This window comes from Cetorhinus maximus, chromosome 26 (assembly GCF_964194155.1).
Source record: "Cetorhinus maximus chromosome 26, sCetMax3.hap1.1, whole genome shotgun sequence".
In the NCBI taxonomy this organism is placed as follows: Eukaryota; Metazoa; Chordata; class Chondrichthyes; order Lamniformes; family Cetorhinidae; genus Cetorhinus; species Cetorhinus maximus.
This window is the reverse complement of record NC_135904.1, coordinates 18512158-18540135: the sequence shown is the minus strand read 5'-3', so window position 1 is coordinate 18540135 and position 27978 is coordinate 18512158. Positions and strand designations below refer to the sequence as shown.

The 27978-nt window shown below is 49.1% G+C and overlaps 1 protein-coding gene across 7 annotated transcripts in view; it reads right to left on the bottom strand.

Annotated features, from left to right (window-relative positions):
* Positions 1 to 15682: 15682 nt before the first annotated feature.
* The window catches only part of atp8b4 (ATPase phospholipid transporting 8B4), a 272971-nt gene continuing 260675 nt past the window's right edge, over positions 15683 to 27978 (bottom strand). For 5 of the 7 annotated variants that reach the window (XM_078530237.1, XM_078530240.1, XM_078530238.1 and 2 more), the window contains exons 26-28: positions 27411 to 27549; positions 26754 to 26884; positions 15683 to 22540 (exon numbers count right to left, since the gene is read on the bottom strand). In XM_078530237.1, coding sequence (XP_078386363.1) covers positions 22262 to 22540; positions 26754 to 26884; positions 27411 to 27549 — 549 coding nt within the window. In that variant the 3' untranslated portion in view covers positions 15683 to 22261. Of the gene's footprint in view, positions 22541 to 26739; positions 26885 to 27410; positions 27550 to 27781; positions 27964 to 27978 lie in introns of those variants that run through there. The other 2 variants (XM_078530243.1, XM_078530244.1) reach the window with 2 other exon arrangements.

The window sequence follows — 27978 nt, the reverse complement described above, 5'->3', positions numbered from 1 at the left end:
GAGGTAGATGAAGCTGCCAAGTACCAATAAGCAACCAGCAGCAAATTATCTCCAATACTCCTCACTACTCACAATGGCAATGCTGCAGATCCTTTTTATCTCGCCCTCGGGTGAGGTTTTTACAAAACGTCAGCTGTTTGCCTGCCCGTTTTGCCCGTGCGATGAGTGCTAACTCGCTCTGGCAATGTGAAATCTTGGTCAATTGCATTTTTAATGGCCTTAAGTGGCCTTTTAATTGATGGCGGGTGCAACTCTTAACATCCATGTGCACCCGCTGACCGAAATATCGCGCGAGTGCGTGATGAGGTCGAGACACTTGCCTGACGTCACCTCGTGCAATTTCACCTCTGAGCGAGTCAGGCACGCGCCCGCTCACGGTATATAAAATTCTGCCCAAGGAAGCACTGCCGTGGCAGGTAGTATCATCAGAAAAGATGTGATAGAGCTGGAGAAACTGGGCGAATGAATAAAGTGATTGAGCACGGCACAGAGTAGGAGGAAATGTAGTCATGGAGGCTGCGGGTGTCAATGGGCTCATGCTGGATATTGGCCGAGAATTTGGCAGTTTAGTGAAATGATAGTCCTTAATTTTTTCTCGTTCTGTGTTTTCTTCCTGTCCTGCCTCCACCCCCACCCCCTCACCATCACACCTGCACCCACCCCACCCCCCCCACCGCATGTTTGCAAATTAGATTGCAAATTTGTGCCATTTAATTAAGGCAACAGTCAGCAATAAGCATCCATTTCAAGTTACTATTAAATGTCTATTCTTGCTTTGCAGGTCAAAGTTTCATCAATTTAACCCATTTTGTAGCTTCTGGCTCACGTCGCCCCAAAATGCACACTTTAAATTGTACCTTCATTGCATTGGCAGTGTCTGCTTTGCTAAGAGTTAAGCTTTCATTGAGTATCATGTTCTGATCATGTTAAAACATAAGCTGATTAATTTACAGTATCTAAGCCACTACAACATGTTTCATTTCTTGCAGCTGATGGATCAGTTACAGAGAATATAGAGCATAGAAATAGGTTATTCAGCCCAACTGGCCCATGTTCACCTCTTCCCACTTTGTCTGGCTCCATTAGCATAACATATTCCTTTCTTCCTCGCGTGTTTATGTAGGTTCCTCACGAATGGCTCTAAAATGCAGTTTTAATTCATGTCTACTTATTTTGTACATTTCATAAATCATGGATAATATGTTAAAATGTCAGCCCTTGTCCACTGTGTGGTAGATTTTTTTGTTTAGCTGAAATTTTAGCACATCAAGCAGAGGGCCGGTGGATGGAACACTTTCTGCTCAATGGCACGTCCCATTATCAAACAAGTTCTGGTCAGATACAGTTGTGAAGCAGAGTTCCCTTCGCACTTCCCCACAAGGTACCTGAACCTCAACTACAAAGAGGCAAATTCTTACTGCACCACAAAAGTAATCTTTTGTGGCCCCCACTGAGTAAGGTTGGTAATTTTACAACTTGGACTTGGGCTAAGAGGTTTCTGTTGTTAAATCAGATAGCTAACACATACATTTGTTTCACGTTTAACTAGCAATGACTAACTTGGGATGTTAGCGGTCCAACTGCCCACTCTTGCACAGCCGCTGTGATCATGAGTTTTGAGTCATAGAATGATAGACCATTAGAGTGCAGAAACTGTCTATCTGACATCATTGTCTTCATTGTTGACTTTCTCCACAAAGTCTAACTTTCTCACCATGCTCTTTATTATTTCCATTTTGAAAAATAATTATTCATAGACTTTGGGCGGAATCGTCCCAGTTTTGCACTAAGTGCGGTAACAAGTGGAAAAAATAATGTTTTACCCGCTGGCCGCAATGGCGGCTTTTCACGTTGCATCATCCCAATTCCACCTCATTAATCATGCTTCTCCGGGAAACATGCCATTTCGATGGCAAGGGGACTGTCATTCGCCCGCCATGCCATCACCTCGCTGCTTCATCATGCCGGGCACCATATTTAGAGTGCAGCCACGTGCACACTGCTCAGTGTTTCCAGCTCAGGACTGCTGCTAAGAAGACATGGCCCCAAAAGACAAGAAGACTGCAGCCCCCCCGATTCAGTGACGCGTCCCTGGAACGCCTTTTGGACCTATGGAGGTGCACCGTGATGTCCTCTATGCTGCTCTCTGGCCACAGGAGGGGCAGCAACATCACCAATCCCGCTTGGGAGGCGTTGGCAGCAGTGGTCAATGCCAATGCCCTCCAAAAGAGGACAGCCACCCAGTGCTGCAAGAGAATGAATGATCTCCTCCGTTCTGCCAGAGTCTGTCACCCTTCTCATCACTCTCAACTCACACACTCAACATCACTCTCAACTCAAACCCATCATACATCCACAGGGATCTCACTCACTGCCAGTTCAAAGGACATCACCATTCACTCACACACACCTTCATTGTCCTCATCCCATCCATGGCACCACTCACCACCCACACACGCCAAGCGCATTTATCATTTGGCCTGGCAGGCATCCTGCTTACACTCTACCTGAATTCATGCAGGATAAGCTGGCACACAACAAGAGGGAGAGGTTGCAGACTGATGGAGGAATGCCCGACATCAAGGTCCTCACGGACTTTGAAAATAGAGTCATCCAGCTGACTGACGAGGATCTGGACCATTCTTGTGCTGACAGTGAGGTCAGCAGTGCTCAACCAAGTGAGGATCCAGCAGTGCAACATCCATCAAACAACTGTGCTGTGAGTGATGTGTCCTGTTTCACAGGCCACTACCATGCACTAATTATCTCTCCTTGCTTTTGCAGGTAGATCTGGGAAACAGCAGAGGGAGTCCACAACCCAGGTCCTTGATTCAAGCACGAAGACACCTTAGAACAGGAATCTGCTGGTACCCTCATTGAAGACCTGCCACAGCGCTCACCCACATCCTCCACCAATGCAGATAAACACACCTCGGTGAGAACTAGTTCTAGAGTAGCCTCAGGATCACAACCTGGTGAGCACATGGTGATCCACACAGGTGACGGCAGGGACTTCTGAGGTTTCTGGCACTCAAGAGAACTGCTGGAGGCCAGAAATTAGCTGAGTCCAAGTCAGATGCTGAGCCTCTGGACTCGTTCATGGAGCTACAAAGGCAAGCTCGGGAACATCAGGAAGGGATGTCCGCTGCACTCCTCAGGTTTCAAGGCACGATGGAGGAGTCCATCCACCTTCAGTCTGAGGCAATAGTGCCGACAGGTCAACACTGGTACGATAGTGGCTGCCATGGAGACCTTGGTCCAGGACGTCGGTCCTGCACTGCTGCGCGGGCTGAACTCCATCGCTGACGCTATAGTTGGCCTCCAGCAGTATCAACGTGAGAGGGGTGCAGGGCAGCTTGATCTCACTTCATCTTTCCTTTCTCCTTAAGGAGTCAGCCAGGGGCCCTCAGGCACCCAAAATGAGGAGGATCAGCAGGTCCATACTGCAGGACCGTCCACCAAGGTGACTCCGGGAGTGTCCGGCCCATCTGAATCCCCTCTTCCTGTAGCCCCAGCAGCCCCAGTCCCACAGGCCAAAGAGGGTGTCACTGCCACACAGCAGGACCCCGAAAGCAGGCTGGGGCCCTCCACCTGTCAAGGTCGTAGCAGTCAGCAGGCTGCCTCCACCTATGCTGTGGATGTCCAGGGAACACCAAGATGTAGCGGCAGGGTTAGGAAGGTGAAGAAGATGTAAATCTTTTTGTTACAAAACAAATAAACTAAATTAACAAATCAAGGCACAAAGTAAAAGGCAACCCCTTAAAGGGAAACTGCAAAAACAAAAGACAAAATGCAAAGGAAACTTACCAACATTAAATCAAAATGTGACTAAAGGGGTCGATAAAACACCCCAGTCCCCGTGGTGCCCACCGGGCACGGAAGGCCTCGATGGTGCTGGCAGACACTGGGTGCTTCCTCTCCAGAGACACCCGGCTGTGAACATAGCCACGGAAGAGGGGCAGACAGTCTGGTCAGACGACCCCCCCTTGATCGCCCGCTGCCTGGACCTATTAATGGCCAACTTGACCAAGCCCAGGAGCAGGTTCACGAGGAGGTCCTCCTCCTTCCCAGCCCCCCCTCTGCACCGGGTGTCTGTAGATCAGGAGCGTGGGGCTGAAGTGCAAACAAAATAGGAATAAAAGGTTTTTTTAAATAACTGAAAAGGGGGTGCAGCCAACAACACCCGATATAAACATGGACCACGGACTCCACAAGTCTGCAAAAAGGGCAGGTATCCCGGGAGTCCGTGAACCGACACATCCTATGATTATAGGGGGCTGCTGCGTGCAATACCCTCCACCCCAAGTCCCAGATGGAAAGCGGGAGGACACCTCCATAGAGGGCCCCCCATCGGGGGCCTTCGCCGCCGGACGGCAACAAGGCAGCCTGAGCGTGTCCGGGCTGGGGGGGCGAGGGCAAGGAAGTGAAGGGTGTGCAACAGCAGCCCGTACAGGAAGCTCCTCCGCGCCGTGCTAAATGACACAGAGGGCATTTCCCCGAGGCAGCTCATACTGCCGGGCACCGGCTCCTGAGGGAGGGATCGGGGCTTGGGGGCCAATGTGGAATTCTGTCCAAACGGGAACGCTCAGACAGAAGACCACCGCGCATCTGAGCCACCTCGAGACCCAGTATAACGTCGGGGCCGAGCACGCCTGTCCTGAGGTCTTGAATGACATCGGCCGCGACTCCTGCGGGAGCATCCAGCCCAGTCCTCCGCCACCCAGCATGTCCCCGATCCTGGTCACCCCGGCAGCCACAGCCCTCCTCTCTGCCAGCCACTGAAAAGGACGGAAGGGCGGATTCCTGAGCAGCTGCTCTCTGACGATAGCCGCTACTCCTGACGGGGGAGAGCTGCGTCGCGAGGCGACCACGTTCCAGACTTTGATCAGGTCCTGGTAAAAGATGGGCAATGCCTGCAAGGAGCCACCGAGGCCCCTCAGATCGACAAACAGGAGCTGCACGTCATAATTCAGGCCGTGCACCTGGCGGAAGAAATACATCGCCAGGGCACACCATCTCGGAGGAGGCTCAACGTAAAGGTATCGCTGCAGGGCCTGAAGGTGGAAAGTCGCCACCTGGGTGTGTAGGCACACCAGCGCCTGACCGCCCTCCCTAAGCGGGAGACTCAGAACCTCAGCAGCGACCCAGTGCAATCTTTTGTCCCAAAAGAAGTCGACTAGCATTCTCTGGATTTTCGTGACAAAGTCCGGGGGAGGGGTCAAAGTGACCAGCTGATACCACAACATGGCGGTGATCAGCTGGTTTATGACCAGAACGTGACCCCCGTAAGACAGCACTTGGAGCAGTCCTGTCCAGCGCCCCAGGCGAGCGGTGACTTTCGTCTCCAGTTCCTGCCAGTTCGCCGGCCAGGATTCCTCAGCAGGGCAGAGATGGACCCCAGGTAGAGGATGCTGGTCCTGCTCCAGGTGAAAGGCCTGGGCTCCTCGGGAAGGGGATCCATCTGCCACGGACCAACCAGGAGTCCAGAACATTTACCCCAGTTGATCCTAGCAGAAAACCTCCTGGCACTCGTGTATCGTCCGCAGGTCAGCTGGGTTGGTGAACATAAGGAGCACGTCATCGGCGTAGGCCACAAGGACCACCCCAATGCCCGGCCCGCGCAGAACCAATCCTGACAACCTCCTCCGCAAGAGGCGCAGGAAAGGCTCCACACAGATAGAATACAACTGGCCAGACAGGGGGCAGCCCTGACGTACCCCTCTCCCAAAGCGAAGGGGCGCCGTCAGGGACCCGTTAACCTTCACTAGACACTCCGCGGTGGTGTACAGAAGTCGGATCCGGGTGACAAAATGCATCCCAAACCCGAATGCTCGCAGAGTCCCGAGTAAATATTCGTGATCCACCCTGTCGAACGTCTTCTCCTGATCACGGGACAGGAAGGCGCTCGACAGACCAGCCCTCTGGGAAAAGCGGATAATATCCCGGACCAGATGGATGTTGTCATAAATTGTTCGGCCCGGGACGGTGTAGTACTGGTCAGGGTGGATCATGTGGTCCAGCACGGTGCCAAGGGGAGAAGACATGGCTCTGGCGAATATTTTGTAGTCCGTGCTGAGGAGGGAGACCGGGCGCCAGTTTTTAAGGAGGCAGAGATCCCCCTTCTTCAGCAGCAGGACAATCACGGCCCTGCGCCACGAAAGGGGCATCTCCCCGGTTATGATATTCTTCCCCAGGACCCCCGCGTAGTCACTCCCCAGGACGTCCCAGAACGCCCTGAAGAACTCCACGGTCAGCCCGTCTAGTCCCGGGGATTTGCCCCCGGAGAGACTGTAGAGGGCGCCGGTCAGCTCCCCCAGATTTATCGGGGAGTCAAGCTTTCCGGCACCTTCCAGGCCGACTTGCAGCAGGTCCTCCCACAAAACTCTGCAAGCATCCTCGCTGGACGGATCCGGAGAGAACAGGGCAATGTAATAGTCTTGGGCGATGGCCCTGATGCCCTCCGGATCCGAGACGAGGGATCCGTCGTCGGCCAGCAGCGTAAGGAGCTGCTGATGGACCCCGTGCCTTTTTTCCAGCGAGTAGGAGAAGGGGGAGCCACGGTCCAGGTCCGTGAGGAACCGGATCCGTGACCTCACGAACGCGCCCCGGGACCCGACGAGTTGCAGGTCCCGCAACGCGCCCTTCTTCTCATCGTACACCGACCGCAGGGCCGGGTCCACATCGTACACCAACCGCAGGGCCGGGTCCACATCGTACACCGACCGCAGGGCCGGGTCCGCATCGTACACCGACCGCAGGGCCGGGTCCGCATCGTACACCGACCGCAGGGCCGGGTCCGCATCGTACACCGACCGCAGGGCCGGGTCCGCATCGTACACCGACCGCAGGGCCGGGTCCGCATCGTACACCGACCGCAGGGCCGGGTCCGCATCGTACACCGACCGCAGGGCCGGGTCCGCATCGTACACCGACCGCAGGGCCGGGTCCACATCGTACACCGACCGTAGGGCCGGGTCCGCGTCGGGCTGACGGAGACGTGACTCCAGGTCCAGCACCTCCTTCTCCAACTCCTCGACCCTGGATTTCCGCCTCTTTGTCGACCCCCTCGCGTACTCCTGACAGAAAACTCGGACGTGAGTCTTGCCCACGTCCCACCAGAGCCTCAAGGAGGGGAAGCCTCCCCGCTTCCTTCTCCAGCCGGCCCAGAAACCACGGAACGAGTCCAGGAACCGCTCGTCCTCCAGCAACAGGTTGTTAAAGGGCCAGTACGCAGACCCCGTCCGAGCACAGAACGGAGCGAGGTCCGCCCACACCAGACGGTGGTCCGTGCACAGCACCCACCGCACAGACGCTGACAGAACGCAGGACACGTACCCCCTCGAAATGTAAAGGCGGTCAAATCTGGACACTCCTGCCCTAAAACAAGGACGCCTGGTGCTAAAGGTTGGGAGGGAGCGGGAAGGCCCCCTTCACTACCGCCACCCAATGGCCCGGTTAACGAATTTAAAAAGGGGGTGCTGCAGTCCCCCGACAGGCCAGATAATATCTCAGGGGTATTAAGTGGGTCTGTGAGGGGCACCTCCTCAAGGGAGGTACCCTCAGTGACCCCTGCTCAGGGGACTGCAGCAAGCTTAAGGGGGTGGGGGAACAGTGGGGATGGGGGTTACGGGGGTTTGGGATTCCCCCAGAGGGCAGAGCGAGGACTTCAAAGGCGGAGATGCCACCACCTCTTCACCGGGGCAGGGGCCACACCCAAACCCTTCAGCTGGGATGTCCCCCTCCTCCTCCGAGGGGTGACATCTCTTCCCGGGGTAGGCTGGGGGCTGGGGAAACCTCCGATTGTGAGGCCTCCTCCACCTTGTCCAGCCCTCCCGGACGCCCCACCCTCTTTAGCAATACCACCGGCTCGGGGGTCGAGCGCCTCACCCCCGCTGGCCCCGGGAACCCGCTCGGAGCCAAAGCCGGGACCGGATATTTGTATTTCCCCCCGAGCCGGTGTCTTCAGGGGTTCGGTGGTCTTGGGTATCGAGGTGGGGGGGTCTGGGGAGTCTTGGGGGCCGCCCCCAGGTTGCGGGTCTTCCTCCGCGCCTTCTTACGGCGCGGGGGCTCTCCCCCCCGTTTCACCGGCGGCCGAGATGGCGGTGACTGCCGGCGACGCCTCCCCTTGCGGGGAGGGAGATGGAGTGGTGGCGGGGGGAGGAGGGGCGGTGCCAGCCTGGGCCGTTTGGTTGGAGTTGGCAGCCCTGGAGGCGGGGGCAGTTCTTCCGAACATGCCCCACCTCCACACAGGCCTGGCACCGCACGCCCTCCGCGGTCTAAAAGACCCGGTAGGCGGCCCCCTTGAAATCAGTTGTGAAGGCCCCCTCCAGGCACTCCTCCCGGGCCAAGCGGACGAAAACCTGGCGCTGGAGGGAGTGCACGTGGCAGAGGGCCGCGTCCTTGAGGCCGAGCAGGATGGGCGCAACCCCGGACCTGACCCCCCCCCCAGTTGATGGAGGTGGGGGAGGAGGAGGAGCTCACTGGGGACAAAGTTGGAAATAATGAGTCTCTGGGCGGTGGCCTCAAGGGGGTCCACCGCCAGAAAGGTCCTGCCCACAGTGAGCCCCTTTTCCAGGGCCAGGTGCACCGCCCGCTCGGACCTCAGAAAGAAGACGGCTTTGCCGTACATCTTTGAGGCACCTACTATGACTGAGGGGCCGACGACCCCAGCCATAGTCCTAACGCACGCCTCAATTGTCATCTCGGGGTGGGTGTAGCTCTTCACCCCCAAGGCCTTGGTGAGGAGGTGGAAAGGTGACGGGGTCTGTGGGAGCAGCAGGAGCCACAGAAGCAGCTGCTCCCGCATAGGTCTTTTTGGTAGGCCTCGCCTCCGGTGACAGCGCCCCCTCCGGAGACTGCGCCCCCTCCGGTGTCAACGCCCCCTCCGGTGTCAACGCCCCCTCCGGTGACAGCGCCCCCTCCGGTGACAGCGCCCCCTCCGGTGACAGCGCCCCCTCCGGAGACTGCGCCCCCTCCGGTGTCAACGCCCCCTCCGGTGACAACGCCCCCTCCGGTGACTGCGCCCCCTTCGGTGTCAACGCCCCCTCCGGTGACAGCGCCCCCTCCGGTGTCAACGCCCCCTCCGGTGACAGCGCCCCCTCCGGTGACAGCACTGCCTCCGGTGACTGCGCCCCCTTCGGTGTCAACGCCCCCTCCGGTGACAGCGCCCCCTCCGGTGACAGCGCCCACTCCGGTGACAGCGCCCCCTCCGGTGACAGCGCCCCCTCCGGATTTGCCCTCGAAGGCCCGGCCACAGGTGATTGTAAAGTAGCCATAGGGGCTGAGCCACCCCCACCCCGAGAAATATTGGTTTTAATATTTATTTTTTTAAACTCCTCCCCGAGGGAGAGGGGGAGAAAGGTGGATTATTCTCCCCCTCAGAGATGTTAATAGAGGAGAGGAGGGGAGGGAGAGGTGTAGAGGACAGGGAGGCACAGGAGGGAAAGGGGAAAGTGTTGGTGGGTGTCTTGATGGGAGAATGGACGGTGGGTGGGGGCCTTGATTATCTTCCAGTAGCGGGAGGGCGATGTCTTCACCAGGCAGTCGGTACTGCCTGGCAGACAGGAGTGAGGCCTGTCCCTCTTCACCAGGCCTGGGCTTAGGCCTAGTAAACAGCAGTGATGGTTTGGTGTTGGGGTGGGGGGAAGAGGTGGTGGCAAGATTTTACACAGGCTCACACACGCACCCTTTTCCTCCCCCAAGTCTCTAGGGCAGCCTTCTGCCCTCCCCCTACTAAACACAGTTCTTGTACAGCCCCCACCTGAACAAATAAAAAGTCCAGACACCCACCTAGGATGTTTATAACTCAGTCCTGGTCCCCCCTGGCCTCCCTGTCCTGTAGTAGTAGCAGCAGCTCTTCCTCTCCCTCTCTCTCCTTCCCTCTGCTGGCCCCACAGAATGCCTTCCAGACTCCAATTCCCCCAGGCAATGGAGGGTGAAGGATGATGTTGAAAAACACAAGGCTTCTGAAGGCAGGGAGTCAATAATACGAAATGCAGCAGTCAGGAGCAGGAGCACACAGCCAGAGCCCCCTACTCTCCCCGCTCTCAGGCTGCAACTGGAACAGCAACAAGCCACAGATGAGAGCAATCGAGGAGATGTCAATTGCTCAGCCTGGGCACGGGGATTAATCACTTGTACACAACTCCCAAGAATGTCTCCTTGCCTGTGGCTCCTTGTTATGATGAGCAGTGTTCGTGTCACTCAGGTGTGCAACCTTGGTTTTTGCACAAGGTAAAGGCAGGTGTCTCAGCCTGGGGCCTCTTCCCTGTGATTTGTGCAGCTTTCAGACAAAAGTGATGGTCCGGCTTCACACTCACTGGACACATTACTGATGTCTGCACCTCGACGGGGCTTATCATTGTTGCCAGAATGTTGTGGGCAGGTGTCACCGAGTTCCGTCATTCTCCCTGTGTGGCTCTCACCACCTTTGAGGTGGGGCTGGTCCCCCCATCTCTTCAGCACCTGTGACCAGCTGAAGGCTGAAAAAGGGTCAGGTGCGTTTAAAGTTATGCAGCTGCGTCTCCGCGATGTGACTCTAGTCACGGAGTGCAAGTGAGCTGCCCTCAGCCAGACAGGAGTCAGGCATTCTCAGAGGAAATGTAAAGATCTAGGGAGTGTCCTCACTGCATGTCGTCATCATCCTCCTGGAATCAAGCGACTATTAGGGTCTCCGCTTTGTTTCCGTGACAGGAACCTTATCACAGAGGGTATATGCACTGCCATCAGTCAGACTGGAGCCAAAAGTTCATAGATGCAATGTGACGATCCATGGTGTCTCCTCATTACATGATTTCATCACCCTCCACAAATCTAGCAGCTATGAGGGTCCCCCGAGCACACCTGCCTTGTCTGGCCAGTGCGATGGCTGCATCGTAGTCATCCTCGCCTTCAAGGACCACCTCACCCTCATCCCCGTTAATGTCCTCCTCATCGGAGGAGATGTGCATCTCCTCCATTTCCTCCTCAGCCAGCTCCTCTCCCCATTGCAGCACCAGGTTGTAGAGGCACAGCAGGTGATGACGATGGGTGACACCCTCTGGGGACTATGTTGCAGGGCTCCCACCAGGCACCGGAACCTCATTCTCAGCATCCCGAAGGTTTGCTCCACCAAGGTGAGAGTTGCAGCATGAGCCTTGTTGTATCTTCTCTCTGCTGCATTCTGAGGCCACCACACGGGTGTCATCAGCCACGTCCTCTGCAGGTAGCCCTTGTCCCCCCAGGAGCCAACCTTGCAGCCTCTGTGGATCCAGGAAGACATCAGGGATCTGAGACCTACTAAGGATGTAGGAGTCGTGGACACTCCCTGGGAACCATGCACAGACCTGCAGGATGTGTTTGTGGTGGTCGCACACCAGCTGAACATCCAGCGAGTGGAAGCCCTTGCAGCTGACATAGTTGACCGCTTGTTTCCACAGAGATCTGAGCACCATGTGAGTGCAGTCGATGGCACCCTGCACCTGTGGGAAACCTAAGATCTGGACAAATCCCAGCACTCTTGCATCCTGGCTTTCCTGATCCCAGGCGAAATGCACAAAGTTGTGTGCCTTCGCGAAGATGGCGTCCGTGATCTCATGGATGCGTTTGTGGGTGGAGGCTTGTGATATCCCACAGAGGTCACCTGTGGAGCCCTGAAAGGAGCCACTGGTGTAAAAAGTCAGTGCCGCTGTCACTTTCACAGCCGCTGGCAGTGGATGCCCTCCATGTCCTTCTGGTGCCAAATCCTGCAGCAGATGGCAGACCAACCAGTTCCCTGGACATGCGCTGTCTTCAACGACACTGGTTCTCGGTCATCTGCAGGAACGGAAGGCGCCATCTATAGACCCTGAGTCTAGCTAGTCACCAACCAGCGATGGCTCGCTTGGCTTCTTCAGCGGCATGTGTGGGAGCTCCAGCTGGCCCTTCTTCCTGAGGGTGCTGCTCCTCCCTCTGCCCAGCCAGGCACCTCCGTCGCTCTCTTCTCCTTCGTCTCCGCTCTCTGTACGCCATGAGGCACACAGCTAGTTCACCAGGCTCCATGCTCCTGATGAACTCCTCCTGTAGGATGAAAAAGAGAGACGCGTGGGTTAGCATGGGTGTACTAAGAACCTCTCTTGGTGAAGCCTAAAGGCCCCTTAATGCATCCCAGAGAGTGCTGGCAACCACTTGGCTGGCTGGAGTTTAGTGCGCTGCATGGCTGCTCGAGACCCCCCCCCACAACTCTCTCCTACTCTGCCTGACCGATTGGTGGCAGCTTCACCCACTGGCCTGCATGCTGTGCTCTGAGCTCAGGCGCAGGCATTCTCCTAACCTGCACAGTTAGCCTGAACCATGCAGGAGGCTGGACCAAGCCTGAATGTGAGGGGCTGTGAGCGCCTCCACCAGCGACTGCTCCGTGACCAGCTTTCGCAAGGAGATTGTACAATGTGCCCAGTCATCCAACTGTTCTGCTGTCCACTAAAATGCGAATTAGTTTGCAGTCAGTGCCCGAGGGGTGAAAAGCTCTGGAGCATTTGGTGGCTCCTTCATGCCTCTGTGTTGCTTGAGTGGGCAGATAAGCTAGAGGCCCCATTCCAAGCGTGTCAATGTGGCTGCTCCAGACTGTCTCAGCTGCGGAGGTATGGTCACTTTATACAAGGTTTCCCTAATGCGTGGCCGCATCACTCTTCCCCCCTCCCTCATCCCACAACACCCTGCATGTGCTTTTGCGCTACCATCAACCATGCGGCCCTTGCCCCTGCAACTCACCTCAACAGACAGTGCAGCCCTTGCCCTGGCACCGCACTGACAGCCAGCCGGGAAAACATGACTTGCCTGTGCCCTCGCCCGAATGCGCGGCGCCTCAACCTTGGAAGTCCAAAAGGCGACCCTCACAGGCGCTGTGCAGTGTTACCGTGCGTTTACTGCTGAGTTCAGTGCGGCTCACCAGCTGCACGCCTTATAAATGCTGTTTTGAAACATGTTCCCTGCTCATGCTTGCCATAACAGCCGACGCCAGTGGGCATGGAAAATTCCGCTCTTTACTTCAGTGATGGTTTACGGCAGAGAATTCCACATTGCAGCCACTCTGTAATAACTTATTTTCAAAACTTCCCTTTATATGCGCCTTTTTGTTGCTATATTATCGACCAGTAGAAATAATCCAACACAATTTCTCCCAAGGTAAAAAGTGCCTTGGCAACAGGTGGAGAAAAATGTTTTCTTATATCTCTTGCCAAAAAGGAAGCGTTGATGCATAAGCACTGGAGTTAGTAGAGGGAACTGTACCCCAAGCAAAGTATCTTAAGGGCAGAAAGCTGAAGCAGTGAAATGTTACAATTATAACATTTTTAAAAACGGTGCTGTTTCACATTGTATCAAATTTTGAGCTTTTAAATTTGAGACAAATTTTGAGTGAATCTAGAGTTAAAGGGAAAGTGTGAGCTGCTGCCAGTCAGATTTCTTTCGAGATTCATCAGCAGTGTCCTTCCATTACACTCAGCTTGCAACATTCTTTATTTTTCCATTTTGGGTTGTACTTGCATCAATTCCTATAAATAAGTCCATTCCCAATGATATCATTGATAAACTGTACAGAGAGCCGTTGACAGGATTTTACACGTTAGATTTGTAACAGGAAAGAGAGCATTTACGACAGTTGCAATGTGAGATTGGGGACAGCATTGATTAGAACTCTGCAGAGATCGGTGCTTGTTTTTCTATTGTGTCTAAGTACATCAAATATCTATGTACAGGTTTTCCTCACTCAATGTCGTAGTTGTGTTCCTGCAAAATGCAATTTAAGCAAAACAATGTTAAGTGAATCAGATGTTCCCATTACAACAAATGTAAAAACTGGAATTAGATTCTTTTGGACATTTCTCTAACTATAAAAGAAATAAGAAATAAAATTAGGTTGTTGTCTGTGTGTTTATCCCCGTCAGGCCCTCAGTCTGGTTTGGAGAAAATTCCTTTTACTTACAGACTGAATATATAAACATAATAGAATCAGTCATTCACTGATGGTAATTCATTATTTAAATATTGCATCTTAAAATCTCTGTGATCATTCAGTTCAATAAAGAGTGAGTCTGATTTCATCAATGCATTTAAATTATTTTCATTGTACCCTGCTGGCAAACAATGTTATAGCGATATCGCAATGCTAAAGGGATATGTATGTTGCCTATTGTATCAGCAACATCATAACAAAACGTTGACTGAATCAATGTTAACCGAGGAATCCTTTTACTGATATTTGTAAAATTAGTTAACTATATCAAGAATATTACAAATAAGGGATGCACAGATTTTAAAGAGATTAGTTATACAAGTGGCAGATGACTTGGAAGCATATCACCATTCCTTCACAGTCGCTTGATCAAAATTCTGGAACTCCCTTCCTAACAGCTGTGAGTGTACCTACACCACATTGACTGCAGCAGTGCATGAAAGCGGCTTATCACCACCTTCTCAAGTGCAATAAACGCTGGCCTTGCCAGCAATGCCCACATCCCGTGAACAAATAAATATAAAAGATGATTAATAAATCATGCAATTAGGTCTAAAACATGACACGTATATGCAACAAATGCAATAGAATGAGCACAGGGTGATTTAGAAAGGGACCTTAGTGCCTTGAGTTTGCCACAACAGCGAAATCCATACAGAGGAGAAAGCATGGAGAAGAGGAACAAAATTGATCACAATTATAAAAATACTTGGAGGAAGGATCATAGCTGCTTAAATTTCACCGGCTAGAAAGAGAGCAATTAACGAGGGACTGCTTCACCGAAGTGGCACCGATGTTATGTAATATTTATCAATGCAGATATTTAGTGGAAATATTCAAAGTGCACTTCGGTGTTTTGATAGAAACCTAGGAGCAGGAGTATTTCATTCGGCCCTTCGAGCCTGCTCCACCATTCAATATGATCATGGCTGATCCTCTTTCTCAACACCTTACTCCCGCCCTCTCCCCATACCCCTTGATGCCTTTAATGTCTAGAAATCTATCTATTTCCTTCTTAAACACATTCAGTGACTTGGCCTCCCCAGCCTCTGTGATACAGAATTGCTCAGGTTCACCACCCTCTAGGATAGTTGAAGTTTGATATGTCAAACAGCCATTTCCTATCCCTGTATTTTCTACAGTAGATTTGTCATATAATAGAATTACAAAATAGCAAATAATTGAAACTTAAACTTTATTTCAGAAACATTAGCTTCACAATGCATTTGGCAGCAAAGGCTTTGAATTGTTGTCTTCCGCTACTATTATACTAAATATTAAACTAAAGTTTCAGTGAGCTGAAATGCCTGTGGTAAATACCTTGAAACTAATCAGATATAAATCATAGAATGTTACAGCACAGAAAAAGCCCATCCGATCCATCGGGTCTGCATCGTCTGTTTGAAAGAGCTATTTAGTCCCACTCCTTTGCTCTTTCCCAATAGCCCTGCAAATGTTTACTCTTCAAGTAAATATTCAATTCCCTTTTGAAAGTTATTATTAAATCTGCTAAGATTGAGGAGGAAGGAATTTCTTCTTTAATACAGGTGGGAAGGGAGGTGCAATTATTATGAGATTTTAAATATGCTGCTTTGAAAATTTGGTTCATAATCAAAACCACACAAAACCAGATTTAGACATTCAAAAATGTTCATTCCTTTCACATTCACTTAGTTTTAAATAGTAAAATATATTTACAGCAGAAGACACAAGTGGCCAGAAAAAATGTTTATAAACTGCGCTGATGCTTCATAATTTTCCAATAAACAAATATATAATGATGGAATTATACATTACAGATGTAAACACATTTTCTTCATTTTACAGATAAAGAGCTAAAACTCTTTGGTATTCAAACATGCATCTTTATACAATGTACACCTTGCTATTGCACAGAGACACAATTCTTAACCATTTGCTTTAAGCATGAATTTTCATAATAGAAGTCACATTTGGGCTTCTAATATTTCTGACTTCAAAAGTATATTTCTGATGTTTATACTGCAAGAGGAAAGACAAAAGTGATCGACTAAATATTGAAAATAAAAATGAATCTTTTTTATAAATTAGTATACATATATATTCTCATGCTTTGTTGAGTAACAATCTTGACAATATATGAACAATGAACCACATATGAATTATTTTTATACATGAATATTTAAATGCCATGTTTTGTGCTTTTTGAGCGAGCTGGGTAACTGTAAAATTTTATGTGTAATTAGTGCTGATTATTGTGCTTTTTAGAGATAGTGAGAATATGCGAGTAAGACACAGAACATGAGAGATTGATATAATTTTAAGCCCTTAACTTCTGTCAAAGAGGGAAGACTTTTCTCCCTTCGAGTTGTATTATATTTGAACCCAGGCAGATGAGAGCTGAAAAGACGCTGATTAAATTTCCCATAACTATTTACCTTTATGCATGAATGTGACATTCCTGTCTCTTTTGTAAGTCAATTTGAAATGCCAGTCAAATTTGATTTTATGCAGTTACGATATAATTGAATGGAAACTAATGTCCAGGATACATGGGGAAAGAAAACATAAACTGATTTATCTGAATATGTATCAGTCTCGATGATGTGACAACATTCAAGTCAGAAAGTTGTGGCTTCAAGCCTCTCTCCCAGATTTTAGCACATAATCTAGGCTGATATTTGAACGCAGAACTGAGGGAAGGCTGCAACGTTGGAGATACCAACTTTCATATGAGATGCTCAGTCAAAGTCTGGTATGTTTTTGCAGATGGACATAAGGAAAGCATTCCTTGGCACTATTCTGAGAAGAGCAGGGAGTTCTTCCAGTGCCCTAGACAGCATTTATCCCTCAATCAATATCAATAAAACAAAATATCTAGTTTAGTCTCTCATTACTGTTACTGTAACCTTGCTGTATACAATTGGTTGCATTATTTCCATCCAGATCTCTTAGGAGAGATAAGATCATCAAAGCTAATTTTCGTTTCTTTGTGAACATTCCATCAGACCATGAAACTGTTGGATTGCTTATCTTTGGTATGGTCTTTCCCGCTGTTATGATCACTGTAGGGACCAATAACTTTTGAAAAGAATTTCAAACTGCCAGTGAATAGCTGAAAGGATGTGTTGAATTTTCAGATTTTAAGATTTTTACTGTAACAAGCCAACTAAAAGTAACATTGACTGAACACTATAAACTATAAGTTGCCTACTATAAAAGTACAGAACAGAAATTACCCCTTTTACTTTTAACACAATCAAAAAACCTACTCCACAGTTATACTCTACACCACCCTTAAGTAGAAATTCAATTCTTCTGGAACCAGTCCAAAGTGATTCTTAGCTCGAGTGTTTACTTCTATTCTTTTCCTTTCCCAGCCTGGTAATCTTTAACCCCAGAACTGTCTTTCACGATGAAGGTTCTCCTGGAAATTCTTCCTCTAGTTCAAGCTAGATGAATCTTCAAGCCTTGTTTTAAATCTTCCTGAATTTGGTCTTTTCAATCTGTGCGCAAGCTCCCACCTGCTTGGTAAACCACAGAGACTGTTCTCTCTTTCCCCCTTTCTCTTGGATCCTGGCAGACTTACCTGTCTGTGAAATTCACGAATCTTTATTTAGGAAAACCTTGTAATTCAATGCTACTATTGCTTCCTATGCACCCTTCTTCTCTCAAAGCCCATCTCCATGGCAATGTGAATCACATGGGTCTTGTACCCAGGTAGACATACTGATTAGTTAACCTTAGATGCCCAACTCTGTTCTATCTCTGAATTTAATAGCCAGTTTAAAGTATAACTGTTTATAACCTGACATTCTTAACAGATCCCTTGGACTTTGGACTAACAGTCCATCCACTGTCAGCACAGATGCTTCTGTCATTGTCTATAAGTGTGAACACCTTACACCTGCTTCCCAGTAAAACAACCTGGGCTCCCTTTAATCTTCAACAATCAATCCACCCAGATTTGATGTCAGCAGAATTCAGAACAGGTCACATGGCCCCCTTCATTCTTATAAAATCTTATAAAACCTCACATTTGGTACACCACACTGAGCACTTGGTATAATTTTCTAATTGAATAGGGTGGGACTGCTGGAAATTGAGGATATTCTTCTAGAATCTCAAGTTGATTCTTCATAGCACTGCAAAAAAAAAAATTGAGACTATGCTCCCAGTCTTTGAGATCTTGCCTCCTAGATCAGCCGCTAAGGCACCAATCGTGGATATTAGCTGCTGGAAAAGTCATTTCATAGGTATCAAGGAACATGAAATGAAATGGGGATATCAACCCAAATCATTGTGAAACTGCCTGAAGTACAAAGTGCTCCAGTGGGTTAGAATCTAATGCACTTAGGTACAGCAGTGACTTAAGGTACCAAACACAGAATTTGCAAGAATGTATTAAAAATATATCCAATTTAGAGAACAGAACAAAATGAACTAAGAAGTGGCATCAAATGACAAATAAGGTTTGAAGTGATTTAATTTCACTAAGGAGCCTCAAGATTACATCATTCCAAGTATATTAACTTTGAGCCACTCGGGGTTGCTGCACCTGTGCGGCATGGAATAGTGAGATTATGCAGTAATTGTAGTGATATCACATGGCAGTATTTTAAACTGATGATGTCAATCCAACTTCCCCACTAGACAACTACATTAATACTCTGCTGAGTGAAGGATAATAGAACAGGGATGAAGTATAATTTCCTTTACAAAATAAATAGTTAACACAACCTATTAGGATAATATATAAAGCAAATGTGTGGTAGAATGAGAAGGAACTAATATAATTAGATTTTAGATATCATAAATCAATGATAGCACATTTTAAATCTTTTGCACAGTTTGTGTTGAATTTATCCTATAAATCTACTATAAATTGTTGATTTACCTGCATTAATATGATGAAGGATTATAATGCATAATTAAATATCAGTAAATGTAGGTTAGAAATCTTGCATTATAAACAAGACAGGTTTATTAGTCATAGTTCAAAGGATTAGTTCCTCTTAATTAATAGGATATATGGTAGGATTTGATTCATTAAAGGCTGCTGACTTCAATGATGAGTTACAAAAGAATCTTTCCCCTTCAATCTCTATGGCATACTTGTCCCGTGAAAGAGACCATGAAGCTGATTCACACACAACAGACAAGGTTCAAGAATCGAGTCTCTCTTGATTGTTTGAATTGGTATCACCACTTACAAAATTTGTGGGAAAAAAGATTTGGGATGTCCCTGGGGCGAAAAGAGTCATAGTACATATCAGTCATAGTACAAAGCGACAGCCAGCTCATGTGCAGTCAAAGCGATAGATAACAGGACAAGCTGCATTAGGAACAGACAAATGTGCGACGGGAGCACCATCCAAGCCATATGTCCCTGGTAGCTGACTGTTCCAGGATTGGAAAAGTCTTCAAGAAATCAAGAAACAAAATGATATTAATTGCAATGGCTTCATGAAAAGCCTGGAACCCACTATCAGAAAAATGGCTTCTATTCTCAATTCCAGGAGAATCAAGTTATGTGCTATTGTGAGGCACTCCTCAAGGAGCCTGTGAAGTTCTGGCCACAGGCTACATCGGTTTAATTTAATGCTTCGTATAGTTCACCATTGCACCTAAATGTAATTTCTATCTTCGAATATACCCTTTCTCTAAACATAGAAACACATGGAATCTTTTTTAGTTGACATTGGTTTATCGTGTATGGGGTGTTTCCCCAAAGTTAGGCTGGAATTTTCCAGCACTCACCACCCACCCCCTCCCCCGCAGTGGGCCCGGCAAGCCATTGAAATCTCCGTTCACATCGGTGGGACTAGAAGATCCCACTGGCATGAGGGGCTGGAAAATTCCGGCCATAGTCTGCTTGAGGATAATTATAAGGGAATTCAGTGACAAGCATCCATAGATGTTATAGAATCCCATTAGCCATTGAAGAGCAGCTCGGGTTCCCTCAAAGACCCAGAAAATACTAAAAATTGGAAAAACCATGGAAACCAGATAATTGGAGATGCGCAACTAAATATTGGTTTAAAGGAATGCCAACAACAAAACTGAAGAGGTTAGGCTTACTAAAGGTAAACATCATAAAAGCTTCATCCAAGAAGAACAACTCAATGTTTAGACTCGGACTCAAAAGGTCAAATCTTTACTATGTCAAGTTATCAAAGGCATCCCTCTTTCAAGGCTGGTTTCCCGGTCTCTCGGTTATTTACATTATACCCGTCAGAATGTTGAAACAGTTCTAGCAATAACATTTAAGATTGTACGCCCATCAGAAAGGCAAGTTTCTTTCAAAAAATTCGGTCACAGGTTGCGTACATTGCTGGCAGGGCCCGCATTTATTGCTCATCCTTAATCGCCCTAGAGAAGGTGGTCGTGAACCATCTTCTTGAATACACATAAGCAGCTAAAGTTTTCTTTAATGTGGGGTGGGGGGGGAAGGAAAGTATTGTTTGCCCTCAGTGGGAATGGGACTGGAAGGTCGGATTTGTCCTCCCTGTGGAAAGGCTGAGAGGACCATTTTGTTCTCAGTAGGCCACAGAGAAGGTTGCACGTGCAGGGGTAGGAGTAACTCATTGCTGTTGGGAGGTTGGTGAATGTGACATGTTTTCTGCTCCGTGGTGAAAGTGCTACTTCATTGAAGGGTGGCCACTGGCCAGGTCAACAGGGGATAGAATTTTTGTTTTATGGAAATAGGGAGGAGTGGGGGAGTAATCTTCTTGTTTCTTACCTTGTCCACTGAAAATGCTGTCGCAGTATTGCATTGTGTGCCTACATGCACTTAAGTCACGTAACATTACAGGCACAGTACTGTTGGAATCCAGGGACACTGAGCATTTTTAATGTAACAAATATAAATAGGCAGTTATGCTAAAGAGAGGAGATATTTTAAAGATATAAAAAACAGAAAACGCTGGAAAAACTCCACAGGTGCTGCCAGACCTGCAGAGAGAGAAACAGAGTTAACGTTCCCAGTCCATATGACTTTTTCATACGGACTCGAAACGTTAACTCTGTTTCTCTCTCCACAGATGCTGCCAGACCTGCTGAGTTTTTCCTGCAGCCCCACAGTATTTTGCAGACATTTTAACAATGTTTGCTGAAGTTTGCTGCAGAAAATTAAATGCCCCAAAAAAAGGGCTACACGTACAAAAAATAGAAATAGCTTGTAACTCACATAAAGCCTTTCACAACCATCAAGAACATCTCAAAGCTTTTCACAGCCGATGAAATACTTCTGAAGTGTAGTCAGTGTTGCACTGGAGAAAATGAGGCAGCCAATACACGCGCAGCAAAGCCCCAGTAAAGTGAGGAAAGCTTACTTTCATGAGAAATAAACAGAGAAACATTGCTGGGAGTTAGAGGCCCTGGCACTAAAAACACATTTGAACAGAGTTGAAGCCAAGTGATGTGCTTATGGTGTCCACAAGTCTTAAAACAGACTTTGTCCCTTTGATGTTCTCCCATGGAAAACTAGTGCGAATCCCATTGATATATAAAGAATAACTGTATGAAGTGGAGTTTTTTTGTAGAAAACATATTGCAAGTGTAACAATTCATACAAGGTTAGCTGTTGTACTTCACTGGAGAAAGACAATCAGAAAGTGAAGTTACAGAGAACCATTAAAGCAGAAAGTGTTTGTAAATGCAGTGAGTTGTTTTCAAAATCATACAATACATACATTCAAATAAAAAAGTTGTTTCCTTGTGAGAGGAAAACCCAAAGGCACTTATTCCTCAATGAGGCCATAGCTACAGGACCACAGGATAACATTCTTAGACAGAATACAATATAATTGGGTCCCTCTAGTGAAAGAAATGAACCATATTATGTACAGCTGCTCTGCCCATGTAGTTCTACAATCTTGTTTGTATAGGTCCACTGAAGTTGAGCAGCATTAAACAATGCAACTGTTGCTCTCTTGCATTATAAAAATGTTTTCAAAGGCTTAAAAAATATTTACAGCTTAGACGTACAAACTTGTTTTGTAACAGGGACATCAGCCGATAGGCTGACAAGTGCCTCAAAATGCTCAACTTCAACCGAAGCTGACATTATTACCAAATCTACAGAAACTGTGAGCGGAAATTCTTTCTTGCTTGCTGCCTGGCATCAAAGAGTCCGACACAGACATCCAACATTGCAAAACTGATATGTAACAGCTCAGAAACGAGAGTGCATTACTTTGTGACTCTTTAGCGAGTAGTGGTGGTTCAAGCTTTGTGGACATACAGCACAGTGCAAACTATGGCCAAGTTTCAAGCGAGCAGAAGCGCCCTTCCTTCCGAACACCGATTGCTCTACAGTTTAACGTTCTTCTCACTGCCAAAGCTATTTACGGTGTCCGTTGTTTTCTTCCTTAAGTTTTCGATCCAACTGGTGCTGCTCGGCATCGCCTTTCCGGTTAGCACCGGCGTTGGTTTACTGAAGCGCATGTTCCTTCCCGAGGTAATGAGCTCACCAAAGCCCTCTTGATGAGCAAATGCGTAGCCTGATCTTCTTGAGCTGGTGCGGTTTACACGCCGCATACGGTGCTGCACTGGCTTCTGCTTTCTTTTGGCAAGTTGCACGTATCGTACCTGAGGACAAAACATCATCATTTTTAGAAGCACGTTACAAAACAGGTGGCTTTATATTTGGAAACAATTTTTTTAGTCAGGGTTTTCCATTAGTCTGTACGGATTTCTGGGAAATTGTTTATAAACAGGCTTGAAATTTATTTTAATAATTGAAAGGTCTTTTCGAAATTTGGACAAAACATTTTCCAGAAAAATATCATGGGTAATGCCTTTTCTCTACTGAACGAAACAATGAAGCACTTGGATTGTTACTGAGAGTGGGACAACCAAGAGACTGCTGTCCAATTGCAAATTGGGGGAAACTGAGATCCACACACGGATACTAAAACGCACTCATTCTGCTTTCCTGTCAGATCCTTCCTTGCATGCTCACAGTCTCACCATGCCTGAGACGACTGCCGTGGGGAAAGAGACTGTTGCTGACCTCCTTCTGGAATGTGCCTTCGCAAAGTAGGTCTGGAAAGAAACGCAGTGATCTCTGTCGAGGTTTATCCCGAACAGCTCCGTAACGCAGGGCTCTGTGCTGTTCGGGCTGTTCCCAGGGACGCACACCAAGACAAACATCAACTCGATTGAAGGCGCTCTTTGGTCTGCCCGGAACCTGTTGGTCTTCCAGTGCAGAGGGCTGTCAGCGGCTGAATATTGCACTCTGGCACATTCCAAGGTCCAGAACGATGTGCTGAGGGATGCATTAAAGCTTGGGGCAGTCATCGCAGAGGTTCAGTGGGAAAGGCAAGTGTCTAAGGCCCTCCCACTATAGAATACCAAGGATCTGGAAACTATGTAAAACCTCTCAGAATACATGCACCAGAGGACGTTTGACATGAAACGTAATTTTACATCATGAATACAACCTGTAATGGCAAGTGTAGTGAAGCGCCTCATCTACTGTATTGAAAGAAATTAATCTGTTTAGCACTTTATCTATTATCAAATTTGAGATGTTATGTAATGGAGTTCTACAAATTTAATGGATGCAGTATATTTTGGGGGGAAAAAAGCTTTACTTCATTCTATAGCCATGGTGAAACCCGAAACACGTGCTGGGATTTTCCAGGGTGGCATGTTGTGCCCCGGCGAGCGGCGGGACGTTGTGCCCCGGTGAGAGGGGGGACGTTGTGCCCCGGTGAGAGGGGGGATGTTGTGCCCCGGTGAGAGGGGGGACGTTGTGCCCCGGCGAGCGGCGGGACATTGTGCCCCGGTGAGAGGGGGGATGTTGTGCCCCGGTGAGAGGGGGGATGTTGTGCCCCGGTGAGAGGCGGGACATTGTGCCCCGGTGAGAGGGGGGACGTTGTGCCCCGGCGAGCGGCGGGACATTGTGCCCCGGTGAGAGGGGGGACGTTGTGCCCCGGCGAGCGGCGGGACATTGTGCCCCGGTGAGAGGGGGGACGTTGTGCCCCGGCGAGAGGGGGGACGTTGTGCCCCGGCGAGAGGGGGGACGTTGTGCCCCGGTGAGAGGGGGGACGTTGTGCCCCGGCGAGCGGCGGGACATTGTGCCCCGGTGAGAGGGGGGACGTTGTGCCCCGGCGAGCGGCGGGACATTGTGCCCCGGTGAGAGGGGGGACGTTGTGCCCTGGTGAGAGGGGGGACGTTGTGCCCTGGCAATGAGGGACGCTGTGCCCCGGTGAGAGGGGGGACGTTGTGCCCCGGCGAGCGGCGGGACATTGTGCCCCGGTGAGAGGGGGGACGTTGTGCCCCGGTGAGAGGGGGGACGTTGTGCCCCGGTGAGAGGGGGGGACGTTATGCCCTGGCAATGAGGGACGTTGTGCCCCGGTGAGAGGGGGGACGTTGTGCCCCGGTGAGAGGGGGGACGTTGTGCCCTGGCGATGAGGGACACTGTGCCCCGGTGAGAGGGGGGACGTTGTGCCCCGGTGAGAGGGGGGACGTTGTGCCCCGGTGAGAGGGGGGATGTTGTGCCCCGGTGAGAGGGGGGACGTTGTGCCTCGGTGAGAGGGGGGACGTTGTGCCCCGGCGATGAGGGACGCTGTGCCCCGGTGAGAGGGGGGACGTTGTGCCCAGGTGAGAGGCGGGACGCTGTGCCCCGATGAGAGGGGGGACGTTGTGCCCCGGCGATGAGGGACGCTGTGCCCTGGTGAGAGGGGGGACGTTGTGCCCCGGCGATGAGGGACGTTGTGCTCCGGTGAGAGGGGGGACGTTGTGCCCCGGCGATGAGGGACGCTGTGCCCCGGTGAGAGGGGGGACGTTGTGCCCTGGCGATGAGGGACACTGTGCCCCGGTGAGAGGGGGGACGTTGTGCCCCGGTGAGAGGGGGGACGTTGTGCCCCGGTGAGAGGGGGGATGTTGTGCCCCGGTGAGAGGGGGGACGTTGTGCCCCGGTGAGAGGGGGGACGTTGTGCCCCGGCGATGAGGGACGCTGTGCCCTGGTGAGAGGGGGGACGTTGTGCCCAGGTGAGAGGCGGGACGCTGTGCCCCGATGAGAGGGGGGACGTTGTGCCCCGGCGATGAGGGACGCTGTGCCCTGGTGAGAGGGGGGACGTTGTGCCCCGGCGATGAGGGACGTTGTGCTCCGGTGAGAGGGGGGACGTTGTGCCCCGGTGAGAGGCGGGACGTTGTGCCCTGGTGAGAGGGGGGACGTTGTGCCCCGGTGAGAGGGGGTACGTTGTGCCCCGGCAATGAGGGACGTTGTGCCTCGGCGATGAGGGACGCTGTGCCCTGGTGAGAGGGGGGACGTTGTGCCCCGGCGATGAGGGACGTTGTGCCCCGGCGATGAGGGACGTTGTGCGCCGGTGAGAGGGGGGACGTTGTGCCCCGGTGAGAGGGGGGACGTTGTGCCCTGGCGATGAGGGACGTTGTGCCCCGGCGATGAGGGACGTTGTGCCCTGGCGATGAGGGACGTTGTGCCCCGGCGATGAGGGACGTTGTGCGCCGGTGAGAGGCGGGACAGCGGGCGCCAGGCCCTGGCGAGAGGCGGGACGTCGTTCAAACTTCCATTCACTTTGGCGGGACCGCAAATTCCTGCCGGCCGAAGGGGGCGGAGAATCCCAGGCATTAAATCTGTCCTGTTGATTCTTTTCTCAGCTTTTTGGGCACTTTATTAAACCCTGTTTTAAAAGTCAGTTGTACAGGTCTGCTTTAGTTATGTGGATAAGCACTTCCGATGAAAGGATGGCAAAGGACTAGCAAATTAATATGGTTTACAGCTTAAAATGGAGACTTAGATACATCAAGGTTTCTGTTACTGGCCCGTTCCAGTCGGCTGGCTTTCCAGGCAGTTTCCCTCCTTTCCAGGTTTTACCACAATGGTATCGCCAATGTGAAAACTGGCCCAGCTACCCTGGCATAAAAGATTTGCTGGCCATCTGCAGTACTATTAGTGGTCGCCTACTGGTCTTCAGCTCTCCACATTCCTGATAAACAGGCAGAACCATCTGAATGAAACCAGGAGTTTGGATCGTCAATGTTATTGCGATCTTATCTGTTGGAGTTTGCTGGATGTAGTTGCCTAGGAAGCTTCAGGTTACCAAGCTGTTCCCTCATTAATAGATTTGCCATGGGATTTAGATTGGTGGTCTCAAGGCAAATGTAATTTAACATTGATAAATACAAACTCATACGTATGGGATATAAAGCATGACTGGTAACCATTTACAATGAAACAAATTGAGTTATGAGAGAGAAAGAAAGGGGCCAGGGTTTAATAGCTGACTAGAATGTAGATAAAAGAATGATTGGATAACCAGCTAGAACAATATAATGCAAGTCGACAGAAGTCATTCTATGCCTTTGCAATGCACCAGAGAGACTACACTTTAGGGCATTGAATTCAACAACACAAAAATGAAGTATTACGTGCATTGGAAAAAATACATGGAGGGGCAACAAAGGAGATGTGGTATGAAGAAAGTTAGAGAAACTTAAGCTCTCAAGTCTAGAAAGAAATCAGTTAATGGGCTGTGCAAAATATTTAATATCTAGACAAGATAAACACATAAGATCATTCTAAATTAAATTTAAAAAGTAGAAACAGAGGGCATAAATTTGAACTGGTGAGGAATACTTCCAACAGGTATTAGGAATTTTTTCATTCAGAACATTAATGAAGCAACAAAGGGAAAATATTGCAGCTATTCAATGAGTAATAAAGTCTCAAGGTTGGAAAAAGCTCAATTAGATGGTGTTACAATGTACATGCAAGGGTCTGTGTCTTACAGCACAGTGAAAAACAATCCAAGATAAAGAACTGAATACATACCTTGTCACTCAAGGTTGGTTTCAAATCTACCGTCAGGAACCTGATTGCCACCACTGGCACGATGCATAGCACTGTGGTCACAATTATGACAAGCCACACCGTAAGATGGACCAGGGAATTCCGAGCATTTCCTGGAGGCACAAGTATTTTAAAATATTCTTTCACATGCTTAAATATCTGAAGCATTGTTGTCGAACTGTCTTCAATATTTGTAATAAAGTTGCAAACATGTTCCTTATGAATTAATTGCAAGTAGTGGAAATAATCTGAGCGCATTGCATCAATATTTCCACACAGGTTTAGCCATTATTTTAATATCTTATTTCCCATCTTTGAAAATTAGCACAATAATAAATTTAATCAAAGATATCCGTTCCTAAATTAAAGTTATCAATATCAACTTGAGCTGATTTAACAATTACTATCTAAATCGGTTCCAAACTAAATTGATTAGTAACAGAAGAAAACAAAATTGTTTACTGGAAAATCCAAATGTCCAAGATGGTGACTTGGGACTTCCAGTTGTCTAATTCATTAAGTTTCAGACCTTAATATGTTCAGGTGATGACAAAATATGTTAGCCAGCTACTAGTCAGATTAATTGGTGCCTGCATTGGTCCAGCAAGACCCCATTAAGTTAAAGTTCCAGAGACTTACCTACAAAAGGAAATTGGCTTGGAAATATTGAGAACAATCCATTACTGTGCATTGCAAACAAGATGGAGAAATAGACAGCCACACTCCCCCATATGAAGAAGTGATTGACTGCTGTCCAGTAGCTGGTGTCAAGGCCAATCTGTAAATAGAATCAGAAAAATCAAACTCAGGATATGGGCATCACTGGGGAGGTTGGCATTTACTCCCCAACCCGAAGGAGAGTCATACTGGACCTAAAACTCTGTTTCTCTTTCCACGGATGCTGCCAGACCTGCTGGGCTTTTCCAGGACTTTTTGTTTTTATTTCAGATCTCCAGCATCTGCAGTATTTTACAGCCCAATCCTAGTTCCCATGAGAGGCTGAACTGGGTGGTGTTTTTGAACTGTTGCGGTCCATGTGGCAAAGAGGCTGCCACAAAATGTTACCTAGTGGTTTGGTACAACTGGGTGGATTGTTAGGTCAATTCTGAGGGCAGTTGAAGAGTCAACAGTATTCGTGCAGCACTGGAGTCATGTATATGCTGGACTGGCTAAAGACAGCAGATTTTCTTCCCTGAAGAAAATTAGT